At 39.8% G+C, this 18,861-nt stretch overlaps 1 protein-coding gene across 2 annotated transcripts in view; it reads right to left on the reverse strand.

Annotated features, from left to right (window-relative positions):
* Positions 1-18,861, reverse strand: part of kif4 (kinesin family member 4) — a 171,295-nt gene that overhangs the window by 48,778 nt on the left and 103,656 nt on the right. For both annotated transcript variants that reach the window (XM_079584910.1, XM_079584911.1), the window contains 7 exons: positions 12,977-13,081; positions 10,877-11,062; positions 10,696-10,799; positions 10,440-10,584; positions 7,922-8,032; positions 7,693-7,776; positions 3,109-3,222 (listed from right to left, as the gene is read on the reverse strand). In XM_079584910.1, the coding sequence (XP_079441036.1) occupies positions 3,109-3,222; positions 7,693-7,776; positions 7,922-8,032; positions 10,440-10,584; positions 10,696-10,799; positions 10,877-11,062; positions 12,977-13,081 (849 nt within the window). The remainder of the gene's footprint in view (positions 1-3,108; positions 3,223-7,692; positions 7,777-7,921; positions 8,033-10,439; positions 10,585-10,695; positions 10,800-10,876; positions 11,063-12,976; positions 13,082-18,861) is intronic.

Here is an 18,861-nt window from a genome sequence, read left to right on the forward strand (position 1 = left end):
GATGCAAATCAATAAAATGTTTACTTTTATGACAAAACACAACAAAAAATGGTCAAAGGTCAAATCAAGGTCATGTTTTAAATCTAATTAATAAAATCACAACATACAGTTGTACAGTATGAAAAATATTAATTGGGAGATTTGCTAAAGATAACATTTAACAGTGTTACTATTAGGGATGCTCCGCTCGATCGGCCAAAGATCGGTATCAGCTGATAATCACATTCTATGACCCGAACGGTAGTCACCAAATTGGGATCGGTTCATGAGATCAGTCAAATGTAATGACTTAAAACACAGACATCCAAAGTCTCCCGGAAGCTCCGGGAGTCTCTCGCATATTGATAGCGGCTCCCTGATGCCCGCAAATTAGTTGAAATCTCCCGGAATCTAGATCGCGCATGTGTAGCACGCGCACGGCAGAGAGAGGGAGCGAGAGACCTTGTGTGTGTGCTAGTGTGCCTCACGAAGCGCATGCAAGGACCCAACCAATCAATTGTCAGTGTGGGCAGGCTTTTATCTTCTCCTGAACCGAATTAATCAGAACCAAAGGTCTGGGGGGGGGGGGGGGGGGGGGGTTGTCATCATTCCCAGGGACTTTGCCACAGGCTAAGCTGTTGATGGCCTTGCTGAGTTCTGCCAGTGTTGGTTCAGAACAATGTTCTCTCTGGAGTAGAGCTCTGAATAGTGTTCCACCCATCTCTCCATCTGTTGGTTTTGTCAGTGATCACCTTTCCACAGCTGGTTTTCAGGGGTGCAGTTTTGCTCTGAGTTGGTCCGAGAGCTTTCTTGATGCCCTTGTACATGCCCCTGATGTTGCCTGTTGCTGCTGCATTCTGAAGCCCCTTTCACACAGAGATTCCGGAAAATACACGGATAAAGTGACCCGGCATTTGATTTTGGATCATTCACACTGCCAGTGATTTTCCGGAATCAGAGAGTGCGTTCACACACAACCCGTAAAAATCCCGTAAAGACACGTGACATCGATGTGACATGTAATGTCTCAGCAGCGTCTTAAGTTTGCTTATGAGCTGCGATTTCTCTATCGAGAAACCACGCTTGTGCATTTCTTTCTGTGATTCGATCATAAACTAGCGCATTACGTACCGTTTCACTAGCTGGCGAACGATCCCGGCTTCAGCGTCATCACTACAACACGGCATTGATTACGGCTTTTGTTCACAAAGCACGCGTTCCGGGACTGATACCGGCAATATTACTAGGTCCCCACCCTGGCATCGATCCCGGCATCAATCCCGGGTCGTGTTTGCGTTCACACAGAAGGCGTTCTGGCAATTTCCCGGGATCAACGTGCTGTGAAAGGGGTTTGAATGTCGTGACTGAGCTCCTGCCAGTACTCGTTGGCGCATATTCTTGCTGTCTGCTGTACTTTGCTCCTGGCTGCTCTGAGTGCTTGAAGGATTTTCCCACCTGGTGAGCGCTTGTATTCAGCAAGGGCAGCACGCTTTGCTTCAATAACAGGGGTCAACTCCGGAGAATTGGCATCAAACCAGTCGCAGTTCTTGAAGGTCTTTCTCCCATAGGTAGCAAGAGCCGATTTCTGAATTGCCTCACGCAGGTGGTTCCATGACGCGGAAGCGGTGTTGCATGGGTAGCCTGCAGACAGAGCACCCACAATTCTCTGGATGTTGCATCTTATGCAACGTCAATGCGTGGCTTCTCTTCTTGTTTGGAACAGTGGAGTTTCGTTGGTAGCAACTTGATCTTGCAGCATACCAGTGAGTGATTTGAGTCGCAGTAAGCACTGTGGTATGAGCGGGCGAGAAGCACATGCTTGAGGCTTGTACGTCTGACGATGACCATGTCGAGCTGGTACCAGTGCTTGGATCAAGGGTGGCGCCATGACACTCATTTTAAGTGTATTAGTTGAATAAACCGTTTAATGATGACTCACTCATAAGGCCTGTTTACACCTGGTCACTTTATGATTTTTTTACTGATCGGATAGCTATCTGATTTATCAAAACGATTCCATGTATACTTGGCCACATAAACGTGTCTCCGCAAAACGGATATTAATTTAGTTTTAGATTTAATGTAGTTCACGTCACCGAGAGCAACAAATATGAGCTGCATTTGATTGATCATAAGCTAATGTCAAAACAAATACCGCGGTAACAGCACTAGCAAGATCCTTTTGTTTCTTTACTTTTAATGATGACGACTGTGTAATGAGCGCCTGCGACTTACTTTCACTTGCGGCAGTTTGCTGTAGACATACTCCGCTGCGGTGGTGCGTGCTGCAGTAGCGCTGTCATATGAGACTATAACACGCTCACACGTTTTTTTTTAGCATTGTTGGGAGGAGTCAAATTTACATATGTGGTTTCAACAACCACATGTGCATTTACACTTGTTCAGTTTTGACTGGAACGCGGCTCAGACCACCTCCTGATGTGGTTTGAGCGATCGGATTTAAATCGGTCTCAAATGCGTTTCGGAGGGCATTTACACCTATACCATTTACACAGATAGCTATCTGATCTGAGAAAACGCCTGAGAAAAAGTGACCAGGTGTAAACATTCCCATAGAGACGTCACCTGGCAGCCTGCAATTATGTTCAGTTTTAAAGTCTTGTAGGTGCTTTAATAAGCTAAATTATTCTTATATGGATAGTGTTTTGCATAAGCTCGATTTTTAAAGGCCTATTAAGATGTTCAAAATAAAATGAATATTTGTTGTGCTTATTTGATTCTCAATTAAAACAACTATTACAACATTACTGTAAATAATAGAACCAAGTCAACATAACTTAAAAAAAAAGAAAAGAAAAAAAAGAAAAGTTAACAGTGACAATCACCATATCACTTAAATAAAGTTTGACTGATCGAGGTCGGGATCAGTATTGGCCAATCATGATGACAAGAATTCGGAAGTCGTAACGGCTACAAAAATCCTGATCAGAGCATCCCCAGTAAGTGTTGTTCATTTAAAAAAAAAAATATTTACATTTTAAATTAATTCTGTAATATCGACCAATAAACAATATGGTTTCATTACATCATGCATCCTAAGCTGGTATACCATTTAAAAATAAATTCAAACTCTACTTGAATCAATTAGCCAAGATTTTTTCTAAGTACCTTGACTCTGCTGGCGATACCCTCGGCTCCACGGTTATGAATGTCTTTACGCTTCTCTGCAACTTCACTTCTCTTCTGAAGTGCGTCTTTCAGACGCTTGTTAGCAGCTGCTGCCTGTGGATGAACAAATGTTTTTTTTTTTTTTACATACTGTATAGGGGATAGGGCTGTACAATATTGGGGTGAAAAACAGACATTGCAAAAATATTTTTTTACAAATATATATATATATATATATATATATATATATATATATATATATATATATATATATATATATATATATATAGCAATGAAAATTTCACCAGATGATTTGAATAGCTCTATTTGTAAAGAATAAATCATTCTAGGATGATTGCGGTGATTTTGCATCTAAAATAAACAATTGCAAGTGTAAGACTGGAAAAACTCGGAGAAAGCTCTCTGAGAGAAAAAAGGAAAATTACACTTTGCACCCTTGTGCACTATCGAGACGAAAGTCTCACCTCCGAATCATCCTAATCTACATCATACTTTTTCTCATCACCCTCCCTCTCTCTCTCATGCTAAGATCACCTGAAATTTACACAAAAATATATATGGTTTAATGTGTATGATTATCATTGAGTATTGTACATGTTAAGTATCATTTGAAATGTCTCAGGGTGACTGGTCCAAATGTTTAATTCCCAATAAGGCTGCACAATTAATCGAATTTCTAATCGCGATTACGGATGCCACGCTTACGTAATCGTTAAAAGCCGCGATTACAAAAGAAAATCCCCTCTGCATGCGTGTTATGAGAGGTGAATCACGACTACTTCAGATCACCCAGCACAACAGGAACTACCAGGCAGTGACATAAGTGTAGGCTGAAATAAAAAGTCTTTCACCTCAGAAAAACGGACTTTCCTGTCCTGTCAGCCGTTATACTGTGCTCGTATCGTGGACTCTTCAATTGCACACGCAAATGCGGTAGCGCGCTGTATATCGCTTCATTGTATATAAAGTGCAAAAGAAACTACGAGCATGCAACGTTGTTACTTTGTAAATGAGTAAATCATAAAATAAAAGAAAAATTCCAATAAATCACGTTACTGGTACGTCATGTACTAGCCGAGAAGGATTTGCATGCAGGTATGATTTTCATTCTATTCACCAGAAGCAGTTTCCATGTTTCATTAACAGTTCTTGTTAGTATTGTGTATTCACCATGGTAACTGTCATTTCCATAACCCCAAAATGCCACTATTTTCACTTTGTGTTATTTTTTTTATTTTTTTAAATGACTGTGGTGGCTCATACCAAAATTGTATTAACAATAATAAACAAAAATACAAACAGTTTGGGACTGCTAATTAATAGCTTTAGCGTAGGCCTAATGTTAATTTATCAGTAGTCTATACTATTAGTCACATTCTTGTAATTTATGTGCATGTTAAGGGGGACAGAGTGTGTGTGTGTGTGTGTGTGTGTGTGTGTGTGTGTGTGTGTGTGTGTGTGTGTGTGTGTGTGTGTGTAAACATGTATTATATGTATTATATATATGCAATGTAAATTGTGATAATCGCAAATAATCGCAATTACAATTTCAAGGGAATAATCAACAATTATGATTTTTGTCATAATCGTGCAGCCCTAATTCCCAAAGAGTAAAACAGAAGGTAATAAGGTTTTTAAGAGTTTAGAGAAAACTGACAAATGGTCTCCTATTCTCAGAAGGTGTAACCTCTGAATGCAAATTTCCATTGTTAGCACGTTTCCATGTGAAAGAGGTTCTCAAAGACTTCAGCATCATGTATTTCCTAATGTCGGGTTCGCATCTCTTCTCTTTATTCCAGAGCATTTGATGTTTTGTATTGATTATCTTTGAATTGATTATGTAATTGGCATGATATTTACCTGACATAATAAATAGTTACATTTGATTATTCTAACTGACTTTGACGTTATTTTCATTAAGAGTTCAAAGGAATAGTCCAACATTTGCTCACATTTAATGATGCACAGAAAATGTGTTCCATTTAATCAAAATTACTTTGCCACGCAGAGACCTTAGCATAGATAAATACTATAGAACATGGATACAAATTAAATAAGCAGTGCTTAATTGAATAATCAAATGTAAAATAACTACATTGTCTCTTAACTGTATAAACTAAATCTAATTAATACAATTGATATGTTAAAGCTACAAAAGTGATTTTCTCTTTTGTTTGATTAACATTGGTGACAAACAGCTAGACAAAAGAGATATACAACACGGAAACAGAGTTCAGTTTTCTGTGCTGCTCTTTACGCGCACATAAAACCGCACACCGGTTGTCGTCTTGCGCTTGATGTTTAACCCTCATGTTGTGTTAGGGTCATTTTGACCCGGAGAAGATTTTTTATTTTTCCCGAAAATACTAGTTGATGTTATCACATTGGACTAAAACTTTGTGACTTTGTTCACAAAGGGTATAACTACTTCTCAAATGTTTGACAATGTTCATAGTTTTTTTAGGGGGGATTTTGTCACCTTGTCACACTTGGATTTATGTATATTGTATATTAGCTCGGTTCTGTCAACTCTGCATTGGCTCCCTATTAAATATTGTATACATTTTTAAATATTGCTGATTACTATACAAAGCACTAAATGGTTTAGCTCCCCAGTACTTGAGCGAGCTCTTAACGCATTATAGTCCTTCACGTCTATTGTGATCTCAAAATTCCAGCCAGTTGAGAATAGGCCACTGTCCTACAGTTTAGATCCAACCCTAATCAACCTGAACAGGGCAATCAATGTTTTCAGGATTACTAGATAGATACATACATGCAGGTGAGTTTTTAATCAGGGCTGAAGCTAAACTCTGCAGGACAGTGGTCCTCCAGGACCGAAGTTGCCTATCCCTGGCCTAGAATATCAAAATCGACAGCTGGCGGTAGATCCTTTTCCTATTTAGCAGCAAAACTATGCTTTCCAGACAATGCTAGGAAGATTGTTCTCGACACACTCTGTCAGTTCAAATCTAGACTAAAAACATGTGTATGCTAGGCCAAAGAGATGATAACATTATGCAGCCTAACATTGAGTTATAGACGTCTTTAGTTTAGATCAGCTGGAACCGGGAACACTTCCCATAAATCCTGATGTACTTGGTACATCATAAGAAGGATGGCGTCAACGCTAATATTAGTCTGTTTTATCTAGAGGTTCACCGCAGTCTGCCGGATCCAGGTCGTATCCGGATCTGATGAAGGACCAGCACCAGGACATGACGACAACACAGTCCTGAAGTGTCAATTAGTCTCTCCCCTGTTAAGCCCTCCCTCCCTTCCCTTTACCTCTGTACAGATCAAACGTTGTCGGGATAATTCCGGTTCACGTGGCTATGCGGAAGCGATAAAAAAATAAATAATCTGTACTATACATTTTTCAAGGCTTGTACCTTTGTGTTCGAGACACCAGGCACTGTTTTGTGCAAATGAGCGGTCGGATCGCGTTAAGGGTTTTCTGTTAGAACGGTGTCGTGTTAAGTTAATAACTAATGATCGTTGCGACGGAAGCGAATCAATCAAATCTAACTTTAGCTGGACAATAACTTTAATCTAGAGCTGCTGTAAAGCCAAAACAATCACTATTACTTTAATTTTACTATTATCACTGTAAAGCTGCTTTGATACAATCTATATTGTTAAAAAAACGCTATATAAATTAAGGTGACTTGACGTGTTCCCGGTCATAATAAATGCCTGTAAAAAAAGCATTTATGAATCATTTTCACAATATTAAATAAAATATGGAAAAAAAAGTGCACCGTTGATCACTCTAGTCTACTTTAATGTTTCACCAGGAAGTTTGTTTTAAAAAACTTTTATTTTGTACAAAATGGCACACTTTACATTATTTACACTCAAAAGAGTTTGTGTTTTAACGTGTGTGTGTGTGTGTGTTTGGGTAGTGCGTGTATGCATGTATCCACACATGCACAGGTCCAAGCGCTCGATGTTTGCAAGCACACATGCACATGTGTACATGAACATAATGAACATGCTCCTGAAAACTAAATGTTTCTCTTATTTTCCGTCTCTCCTATTCACTTTCAATGGCCCATTGGAAAACCACAAGTGTAACTCTGTGCCATTTTGTACAAAATAAACGTTTTTCAAAACAAACTTCCTGGTGAAACATTTAAGTCCATGTAAAGTCAAAATTGGCTTTATGCACAGCTGCACTACTTCCTGAACTTCAGGCAGCTCTTTTGTTTCCTGTCTGCCATTATTGGACAAACTAATTAATCCAGAATCCAGGTGTGTGATTATTGTTATTGGTCAGGCACACCTGGATTAATCAGTTTGTCCAATAATGACAGACAGGAAACAAAAGAACACCTACGGATCACTAATCAACTATGATCCCCATACTAGACTTCGCACATCCTGCGATGTGTCTTTCGAGGATGTGCACATTGAGACATCGACGTTAAAACAATATATCATGCAACCCTAATAGTGGAACACTGTCCTATCATCTGAGGAGGGAGATGTGTTAGACATCAACAAAACAGCAGGTGCAAATTAGTTCAGAATTGCTGTACAGCTTTTAAAGAAACAGCTCACCTCCTCTGTCTTGCGACGAAGAATATTGGCCTGTTTCTGGAAGTCTCTCTCCAGTTTTAGCATCTCATATTGCCGTTTACGATCCTGAAATGTGTACAAAAAAACATTTAATTTCCTACAAAACCTTATTAATATAGAAATATAAAAAATTGGAATGTCAAACACCAAAACAGTAAAATTACACCATCTGTAAATGAGATCAGAGTAAAAATTTAAGATTGACACCCACTTTCTCTTTTAGCTGCAGTACTTCTTTATCTTTCTTCTGTTTCCAGAAACGAAATTTCTCAGAGTCTTCCTTCATCTGTCTCATGAGCTGCACTCGCTGGGACTTCATAGCCTGCACAGATTAACCAGCAGTTTTTCCACTGATCATTTGTTTTAAGAAGTTTCAAGCCTTATTTTAACCCATTTTCATTTACTAAGGCTAAGTTCAGACTGCAGGTAAATGTGGGCCAAATCTGATTTTTTTTGGCTGACTTGACTTTTCCCACTTCCATATGTGGTACTAAATCTGATACAGGTCAAATGTTTTGCAACGCGACCTCAGTCTGAACAGTCATATCGGAATTCATGCGACTTGTCAATTCTGTGCTCATGGGAGTTATTTCAAAGATTTTACATACTTGATTTCTTCAAGACAGATGCAAAAGGTAGTCATGTCAGAACTTCTAATTATTACAGTGATTGATTTGATTTGATTATCTTGATTGATTTCTTGATTTCTTCAAGAAACTTGATTTCATCAAGACAGATGCAAAAGGTAGTCATGTCAGAACTTCTAATTATTACAGTGACAGCTCTATATACAAGCAACAAATGAAGGCTCATATCATAAATGTTTAAAAGCTCTCTTTTTTTCGTATCCTCGGCTTGGTTTATGTTGTTTGCGTATAAATTCGCTGACTTCGGTGGCAGATCACACTTTAAGGGCCCCTTTCACACCTACCTTGTTTGGTCCGGATTTTCAGACTTTTCAGTTTGATCCGAACCAAAATTATAGGTGTGAAACCTCCCCCAGACCACGGACGGACCAAACAGACGAAATTTGGTCCGATGAAAAGAGGTAGTCTCGGTCCGGATCAAACTGAAAGGTTTGGTTCGTTTCTAGTATGAAAGCATTTTCTGTAAGGTTCGGACTTTCAGACCATTTACAGGAAGTTCCGGTGGTTCCCGCGTAGCCGAAGAAAACAAAGATAGCAGGAAAAATTAGCCGTGGTAGCACATGGGGAGAGGAGGAGACAAGGTTTTTATTTGAAATATGGTCTGACGAAATAAGTCAACTGGAAAAATGCTTGCAGTCTTCTCCTCGTTTCCTGCCGGCGACGATCAAATGTTCGCACAACGAGGACGTTCATTTGGCGCATTTGAACTAGCCTCGCGTATAATTAGTGCTGCAGATAGTAATACCATAATAATAACAATAGTTTCAACGATATGCGTCTGTTCATTCATTGTTGTCAAAGTTACCCGCCGATTTGAACACGCTGACGTCAGACCCACGTCCGTTTACAAACCAATCAATGTCGAGGTGCAGCCCACATAGATGATGACGACAGGACGCAAGCATACCATGTAAAGTTATTTAGTGCGCTCGCATAATTGCAGTGTGAAACCAAATCAAACCTTCCCGAATGTATAAAATGTATCAAAACATGAACTTTGGTTCGGACCTTGGTACGGACTTTCAGGTGTGAAAACGCCCTAAATGAACATGTAATTGCTTACTTTAATGTCCTCCATGTTACTTCCATATAACAAGGTGCTAGGTCTTTTAACAAGGTTTTTATTGTTCTTTTGAGCATGCCAGTCAGTCCAAAACAATGATCTGTTTGCACTGGAATCACATATTGGCCACATTTAAAACAACGAGAGCAGCAATACCAAAAAAATAGGATCTGAGCAATAAATTGGAATTGAGCAGTAAGGCTCAACAGTGTGAACGTAGCCTAATGCTGCTATGACTGAGCCAAGAAAGAAACCAGCTTAAACATATGCGAGCAGTGGCAATAAGAAAAGTCTATGTAATTGTAATTTGATACCACAAGATATCAAAATTGACCAAATTTACTTTGTTTGCCTAAATTGATCATTTTGTGGTGAACAATTCATCCATGCAAGTCAATCCAAACAAAAACAAAAGTGTTGGCTTCGTAATCTTTAATCAAAATCTGAAAATGCCCCTCCCCTCTGCATTGGAGGACCTTCCCTGATGACGTAGGTTTGACTGTTTTGGTGTCTGCTTAACATGCGTAACCACGCCCCTCCAACTGACAGTAGACAGACTGAATGAAACACCTACTTTCCTAGATCCAATCAGGTGCTAGTTGGAAAAAAGCCACGGCCACTATTTTTCCTCATTTCGTATTCCGTTTCTCTCGGAAATACGTCACAACTAAGTCGGTTGCAACTTCCGGGTCACGCGGACTTTAATGAAACCATTGTTTATAGTTCGAAGGCACGATGCCTTAAATAGTGACAGTTTGTCTTTAGTCTTTTGCCCTTTTTAATGATGTCTTAGGGTTGTTAGGATACTGAGGGTTGCAACAACTCATAAAAAAAATATTAATCTAACAAAGCAAAATCTTTCACTGTCTGCATCACTGTCCACAGGCTGTTAGTATGTCCACTAGAGGTGGAGATTTTTTTCTACAGATTCTTCAGATTTTTTCTACACCGCAACCTGGATGTAAGGAAAGTCCCATTCCGAATCAGCAAATTAAGCACGAGGTATTGTAAACACAAACCTGAATCTCTTGGTTGAGTTTAGTTACATTGCGCACAGATGACTCTTTGAGCTTAAGCAGCTTGGATTGATCTTGCAGTTTCTTCTTTAACTCTGTGATTTGTCCTTCCAGCTCCTGAAGTCTCTTTCTACGTTGTTCACTCAATCTAGAGTAAAACAAGACATGAAAAGTAATAAACTATCAAAGTGTCATTGCGTTGCAGCATTAGACCTGGCAATTCAAGTTTGGCGAGAAACTGGCACAGATATTGAGTTACTTGGCCTGATTGGTGTCCTTCTTAGCAGACTGCAGAGCATGGATGAGATCTTCCTTCTCTTTCTGCAGAGAGCCAACAGCAGCATGGAGACTTTGAACATTCTCCTGGAGAGGTAAAACAAACAGTAACATGACTTTCATGGTGTTCAGCAATATTTATATGATTTAGTTTCCAGGCTTACCTGATATTCTGTTTGCATGGGCTCCAAATGACTATCATTCTGACACATCTTCTTGACAAAAGCCTCTTTCAGTGCCAAAATTTTATTGAGCTCAATCAATTCTTTTGACATCTGAGCCTGCCGCAGTGCATGCTGGGCTGTGTAGGCTTCAGGAGAGCCTTTGGCTTGGGGATCAGCACTGATGTCCTAAATTGAAATTTGAGCAAAAAGCAAACGAGTAAAAAAAAAAAAAAAGGATTTAAAATAAAACGTCCTGACTAAATTAGGGGTGGGAATCACAGGGTACCTCACGATACCGATAATATCATGAAACAGCAATTCTGCGATTATATATATTGCTAGACAATCCTAGAATGATACATCACGATATCTATCCAACTATGAAAACAAAATGCCTGTGAAAATGTTAAGTGCAGGTTCTCTCTCTTTATTCAAGTCCAAACTTTTAGAAAACATCACAAAAAGATATTCTGTCTGTAAATTAAATTTAACATTTAAGTAAATTAAATATTTTATGCATTTCTTTGTGTAAACTGACACTTAACTGCTTAACTTGTTTTATATAAACCTAGTACATATCAAAATTTACCAACCTCTTTAATTTAAACCTGGTAATATCTCAGTTTTTGCCAGCTTACTTGAAATAAACCTGGGAATAGTGTTATAAAATTTGGGTATTTATATATACACATTTTAAAAATGTGACGATACCAGCATTTCCCCTAGCATTGAGCGCAGTTGAGCGGATTCTTAAACGTATTTGAATTGGTCATGGTGTTCACGCGCTCAACGTATATGTCTGTGATTGGCAACAATGATCAGCGCATCTTCGACGCTCTTCTCAGAGCGCTTACACAGATACACACGGGAGCGCTTGAAAGCAGGCATCTATCAGTGAATTGTCTATTATTGGATATATTAGGGACCCACCGATAGACAAATCCACTGATAGACGCCTGCTTTCAAATGCTCCCGCGTGCATCTGTGTTAGCGCTCTGTGAAGGGCGTCAAAGATGTCTATTTACAACATGTTTGCCTTTTTTTAAACTTTTTGTCTTGGTTGCACTGGTGCACCTAACTTTATTTAGGTGCACCAGCAAAAAAATGTAGATGCACCCAAATTTTTCCTCGTCTCTCGTCACCTTTAACGCCACAATTTCAAGAATTTGATAAGTTTTAAAAATATTTTTTGCGTGCATATGATACGCAATGGAAACGTGCGTATTACACGCCATAAAGTGCGTATCATATGCACGCAAAAACTATTTTTGCCGTAAATTACACGATAAATCAAATTCGTGCTATAGACCCACTTTCATGAGATCGTGGCGGGCTTTAACGAGGAGCAGTGGGTCCGAAATTTTAGGATGAGCAAACCAACCTTTGATATGTTGTCAATGTGAGTCCACATTCCTCTCTTACAAAGACAAAGTTTCATCGGGCCATCCGTCCCTTTGCATTTGCGCGTCGGGGTTTCTCTTAGACGTAGCCTAATGCCTCAGAAAATCCGATGTGCCTGTTTACTTGAGTCCCATTGGCACATACAGTATCTGATTTATTATATGAACGAGGCCTGAAACCGATCTCGAAATATCCGAATGCATGCGTCTTTTTCCTGTTTACACGGTCCTAGAACACATCCAATCAGTCACATATGAGCAAAAAATCGGAATTGGGTCACATTTTCACTGACAGTGTAAACGAGGCCTCTTCTCTGGTGCTCAGGTCACAAATTCAATCACACAGCACGGAGCAGTGTAGGCCTACAGGAATATCTGGACCAAAGCCAATCAGCGGCAAAGACCCGCCCCATCTCGGTCTCTGATTGGTTTAGATCACGATATGATCCAACCATGAGTGTGAGTTCCGTCAAAGGAGAACAAGCGCTTCGTTCGTGGAGAGTCAGCGGATGCGAGGACGTTAGGTGCACCGGTGCGACCAAGGAAAAATTTAAGTCGCACCCTTACAAATTTTGGTCGCACTCTAGAGCCCTCGAAGTGCATCCAGACTTTGGACTTACACGTGGCTGGGTTTTACTCACACTGCTGACTCCGTGGTGGGGTCCCAACGGTTGAGAACCCCAGACTTAAAAATACATACCACTGGTGGGCCAGTATCAGAACCGCCAGGACTGGAACACTCCCCAGATGAAGCACTGCCTGAAGTCATGGCATCAATGGTGGCAGCAATCCCCATGCTCTCGCTCTGTTGGACCAGGTAATTTGGTTTTATTGTAATTTCAAATCACGGTAAACTAAAATGATAATGAAAACATCCAACCAATCATAACACATTCAGCGATCAACGGGTAAAATCTTTGGAGTCCGTTTATGTGTTGTCGAAACATTTAAATACTCCATTTAATCTAACTTTAAGGGATAGTTCACCCAAAAATGAAAATTCTGTCATCATTTACTCACCCTCAAGTTGTTTCAAACCTGTATGAGTTTCTTTCTTCTGTTGAACACAAAAGATGATATTTTGAAGAATATTGATGACAAGACAGTTGATGGACCCCATTGACTTCCATAGTATCTTTTTTTCCTACTATGGAAGTCAATGGGGTCCATCAACTGGTCTGGTCACCAACATTTTTCAAAATATCTTCTTTTGTGTTCAACAGAACACATTAAGAATCTATTTCAGATATGCTTCCTTACATAATCTTCATCTATGCCTCAAATGCTAAAATCAGTATTCTTCACCGTGATGTTTAAGTCAAGCAATCTAGATAATCTGCCAAACTGGTTTTTGCTTGATAGAATCAACTCCTCCCTACTTTCGTATGATTTGTTTGAATTTGTCTCCACCCCCAGAAGTCCCTCCTCCTAAAATGCCTATAAAAAATACCAGGTATATACGGTTTAGATCAGACTGTTTGGACGAAACTGCAGACGCGCTCAATAAAGAATAACTTTATTCCAACGTCTCCTGGTCTTTGCTTAGTCAAGTCAAGAATATTTGTATAGCGCTTTTCACAATACAGATTGTATCAAAGCAGCTTCACAGTATTAAATTAAAATAATAATAAAACATCCAAATTTGGTAATGCTAATCAATAGTATTATTCATTGATTAATTAAATTGAATATCCCCAGAAAAGTTTCCTACAGGTGCTTAAGTCAGCACTCGTGTGACAGCAGACAGAGCTAAACCTCATCCTTGCATGTCACTGTACCACTGATAACATCTTGTTACTCAACTACATCCTTCTGAACACTTCTTTTTCCAGTTCTCTTTCATCCTGCCTTCATGCGCACCACAAACTCCTCCACTGGTCACCTTTCACCGTAACCTCCACCTCACTATCCAGTTCTCTTCTTTGGACTTCAATGAAGCAACAGACACTATGTTCTAGTACCTTAATATTATACCTTGCTAATATTTTCCACCAGCTTCAGACTTGCCTTACAGGCAGATCGTTCAAGGTTTAATGGAAAAGAAAGGGATTCGGAGTTACATCAGCCAAACACTGGAGTGCCTTAAGGTTCAGTGTTTGCTCCTCTTTTCTCCATTTAGATAACTTCACTGGGAATGATCATAAAGGCACATGGCTTCTACCACTGCTATGCAGATGACACCCATTTCATTTGTGTCATTTCAACCTAATGATTCTGTTTGAACTTGTATCTCTGCCTAGCTTTCAGCCATTTCTGCCTGGATGAATGTGTAATCTACAGATTAACCTTGCAAAGATGGAGCTCGATGTAATTCCTGCAGATCCATCAGTTGACCACAACATCACTGTACAACTTGGTGTCCACAACACTAAGGCCAGCCAGGGGGTTGTGTTTGATGATCAACCGAGTATTTCCACCCATATTTCAACAATCGGTCATGCAGGTTTGCTCTTTAAAACCATCAGGAAAATCAGACCCTTTCAGGTCAGAGTATGCTAAATCTTTTTTGTCCAAGCTCTTGTAATTTCATTAACTGAAAACGCTCGCTCTACTCAATTCGTGCCAGTGTACACGCACCATTAAGAATGCCCGTCATTGCGAATGGCCATGCACATTTTACTTTCGCCCTCAAATTAGCGCCAATTCGGTGGCAGCAAATGCTTGAATGGTGGGTTCATAATTTTTCTTCATGAAAATCAACTAATCCTTTGCAGGTTCCCTATCGGCATTGGGTTTAAATAATAAATATTGCCAAATAGGCGCTTTTATATTTTGCTTTGAAAACAAATCTTCCGCCATTGTCAGTCAGCTCCTCACTCTCGTGATAAATTAAATCAGACTCCTGCTACAACTCTCGTTCAGCTTACACTGCATTAAGACGACACGTTTAGTTTTCAATTGTAGTGTCTGTTCTTTAGTTTTCAATTGTAGTGTCTGTTCTTTAGTTTTCAATTGTAGTGTCTGTTCTTTAGTTTTCAATTGTAGTGTCTGTTCTTTAGTTTTCAATTGTAGTGTCTGTTCTTTAGTTTTCAATTGTAGTGTCTGTTCTTTAGTTTTCAATTGTAGTGTCTGTTCTTTAGTTTTCAATTGTAGTGTCTGTTCTTTAGTTTTCAATTGTAGTGTCTGTTCTTTAGTTTTCAATTGTAGTGTCTGTTCTTTAGTTTTCAATTGTAGTGTCTGTTCTTTAGTTTTCAATTGTAGTGTCTGTTCTTTAGTTTTCAATTGTAGTGTCTGTTCTTAAGTTTTCAATTGTAGTGTCTGTTCTTTAGTTTTCAATTGTAGTGTCTGTTCTTTAACTGATTTATCACTGTAAAAACATCAAAACAATGGTAGGGGGCGGTGCTGTGGTGTGCAAGTGATGGAACCGGTGTTGCGGCTGAACACCAACCATCGCAGCAAGCCTACTGTGTTTGTGTCCACGTCTGTGCTGCAGTTATGTCTTCAGCCGCTTTAAACAATCAAGCTCTTTAAAGTTCCTCTGAGTCGTTATTATAGTTGTGGACTATTCCTTCATATATTTATATTACAGTCATCTTCATTGGTGTAACGTGCCTTTAGTGCCTGCAGTTTATCCAGAACACAGCAGCATGTCTGGTCTTCAACAAACCTAAGAGAACCCGTCACGCCACTCCTGATCTCACTCCACTGGCTCCCAGTTGTGGCCCGAATCAAATTTAAGGTTTAAAAGGGTTCACCCAAAAATGTAATTACAGTAATTACACAACCTCATGTTGTTCCAACCCCTTAAGACTTTCGTTCATCTTCTGAACACAAATTAAGACATTTTGGATTAAATCTGAGAGCAGTCTCACTCCTCCATAGGCTTTTTTATGTTATCGATATCTGCCGGCCCAAAAAAGTTAGTAAAGACATTGTTAAAATAGGGTTAAAAAATATATATTTTTGAAGAAGAGTACCTGCTTAGATTTTCTCTTTTCTACATTTGAATTCCTGACCCCAAAGAGCACCTTCAAACATCTGACTGAACTCCCTGGAGACCTTTTTGTCTTAATCTTAATTTGTGTTCCGATAATGAACGAAAGTCTTACGGGGTTGGAACAACATGAGGGTGAGTAATTACTGACAGATTTTTTTGGGTGAACTAACCCTTTAACACTAGCTTTCATAACTACCACTGGAAAAAAACCTCTCTACCTCAGTTTACACTTCCTCACCCCAGCTATGGTCATTGAATGGGTGAAGTTTTGTTTCTTCACGACGAGGCAAAAAAAAAAAAACTCCAAAACTTTCAACCTTTCGGTTCCTCTCTGGTGGAACGAGCTGCCCAACCTCCACCCGAACCGCAGAGACCATCACATTTTTTAAGAAGCAACCTCTTTCACAAGTACTTAACGACCCTATACACTTAAAATAAATTTACACAAAACTATATATTCTCCACATTTCTTTTCTCTAGATCGCTTCCTAATATTATCTATTGGTGGCTCCGTGATGAATTTCTTAATTCCTTTCTTATAAGTCATTTTTGATAAAAGAGTCTGCTAAATGCCTAAAATGTAAGTTAAGTGGACTCTAACCACTATTATTAGGGTGAACTCTTAAGGGACACAGCAAGTTGACGTCGAAGAACTGGCAGCGACAAAAGCTGACTGTGTTGTCACCTCTCGTAAAGCTAAAGGCTAACAAAAGGTGACTGTCACCTAGCATGCGTGTTCTGCATCTGTAAGTACATATGTCTATATCAGCAGGTATGTGCAACCGGAAAGTATTCACAACGCTTCACTTTTTCCACATTTTGTTATGCTACAGCCTTATTCCAAAATGGATTAAATTAATTTTACTCAATTCTACAAACAATAACTAATAATGACAATGTGAAAAGTTTTTTAAATCTTTGTAAATTTATAAATAAATAAAAATACACATGTACGTAAGTATTGACAGCATTTGCTATGATACTCAAAATTGAGCTCAGGTGCATCCTGTTTCCACTGATCATCCTTGAGATGTTTCTACAACTTGATTGAAATCCACCTGTGGTAAATTCAGTTGATTGGACATGATTTGGAAAGGCACACACTTGTCTATGTAAGGTCCCACAGTTTACAGTGCATGTCAGAGTAAAAACCAAGCCATGAAGTCCAAGGAATTGACCGTTCGAAAAGACCCGCCCCCCTTAGTTACTGTCGCTATGCCCGACAAGCTACGCCGCTCTTACGCCACACCATGTTCTCAGTGAGAAATACATTGTGGAGCAGAGAAGAGACTGACAACACGCTGACAGTACAGGACAGACCAGGTTACTTTTCGGTTACTTTTGATATTAAACAAAGTCTCACCTTTCAAATTTGGTAATTTTTTAAAAGAAATTTAAACAAATATTTAGGGATGCACGATATATCGGCATAAATATCGATATCGGCCGATGAGTAAAATTAGGCCGATAACCACAACCGATGTGTACCCATCTAGGGAGAGGGAGGGGGAGGGGGATTTGGTCGTGTGTAATTTGTTTGCGCACGTGAGACGTGACAGTGTCAGTGTCGACGACGGCAGCACATGATTGTGGGATCTTAAACTGAAGAGGAGAAAAAATGTCAGCGGTGTGGGCGTTTTTCACGGTGTCGAAAGAAGACACTCGAAAAGCAGTTTGCAACACCTGCAAAGTCGAGGTAATGCGAGGAGGGTGCCGCGTCAAGTCATTCAACACCACAAATTGAATATGTCATTTGAAAAACCGCCACCCAGACCTACACAAACAATTGCAGGAAAAAAATGCTGCTAACATTAGCCAGCAGGCAAAGACGAAAGCAGCTGCAGCTGGGAGTCCGATACAGCAGGTACTCGACAAGACCAAGAAATTTGCCAAGGACAGTGCAAAAGCCAGATCAATAACCGACAAGGTAATGGAAATGATTGCTCTTGACGACCAGCCTTTTTCCGTAGTGGAGGACCGGGGATTTCGGCGGTTGATAGAGCATATTGAACCCCGCTACAGTCTGCCAAGTCGCCGCTACTTTTCCGACGTCTCCCTCCCTGTACGAAGTCGTGGCCACGCATATCCACAAATTGTTGGACAATGTGACTGACATTAGCTTCACGACGGATATATGGAGCTCGGATGTAAGTCAGATGAGTATATTGAGCCTTACTGCTCAGTGGATTAATGAAAACTTTGAAATGAAGAGAGCCGTTTTACATGTACACGAGTTTGCAGGATCGCATACGGGAGTCGCCATCGCTGGCGCATTTGACTGCATGTTTGCTACGTGGAAAATTAAAAAAGACAATGTACATATTGTGCCTCGTGACAATGCGCGGAATATGCAGAAGGCAATGGAGGAGTGCGGCGTTAAAAGCCTGGGCTGCATGGCTCACACGCTACAGCTAGCAGTGCATGACGGACTGTTAAGCCAGCGGAGCATTTCTGACTGTGTGGCGATCGGGAGGAAAATAGTCGGACATTTTCGCCATTCTCTTCATATTCTTGACACAATTGCTCCATTTAAATCTATGTTGTCAAAACCTAAATCTGATCCTTGTATAAATGTTTCTACTCGGGCTGCTAGACAAGAGTGTAGAAAGGCTGAGCGCAAGTGGAAGAAAGATCATTTGCAAGTCTCT

The sequence above is a fragment of the Phoxinus phoxinus genome (genome assembly GCF_949152265.1).
Source record: "Phoxinus phoxinus genome assembly, chromosome: 17".
In the NCBI taxonomy this organism is placed as follows: Eukaryota; Metazoa; Chordata; class Actinopteri; order Cypriniformes; family Leuciscidae; genus Phoxinus; species Phoxinus phoxinus.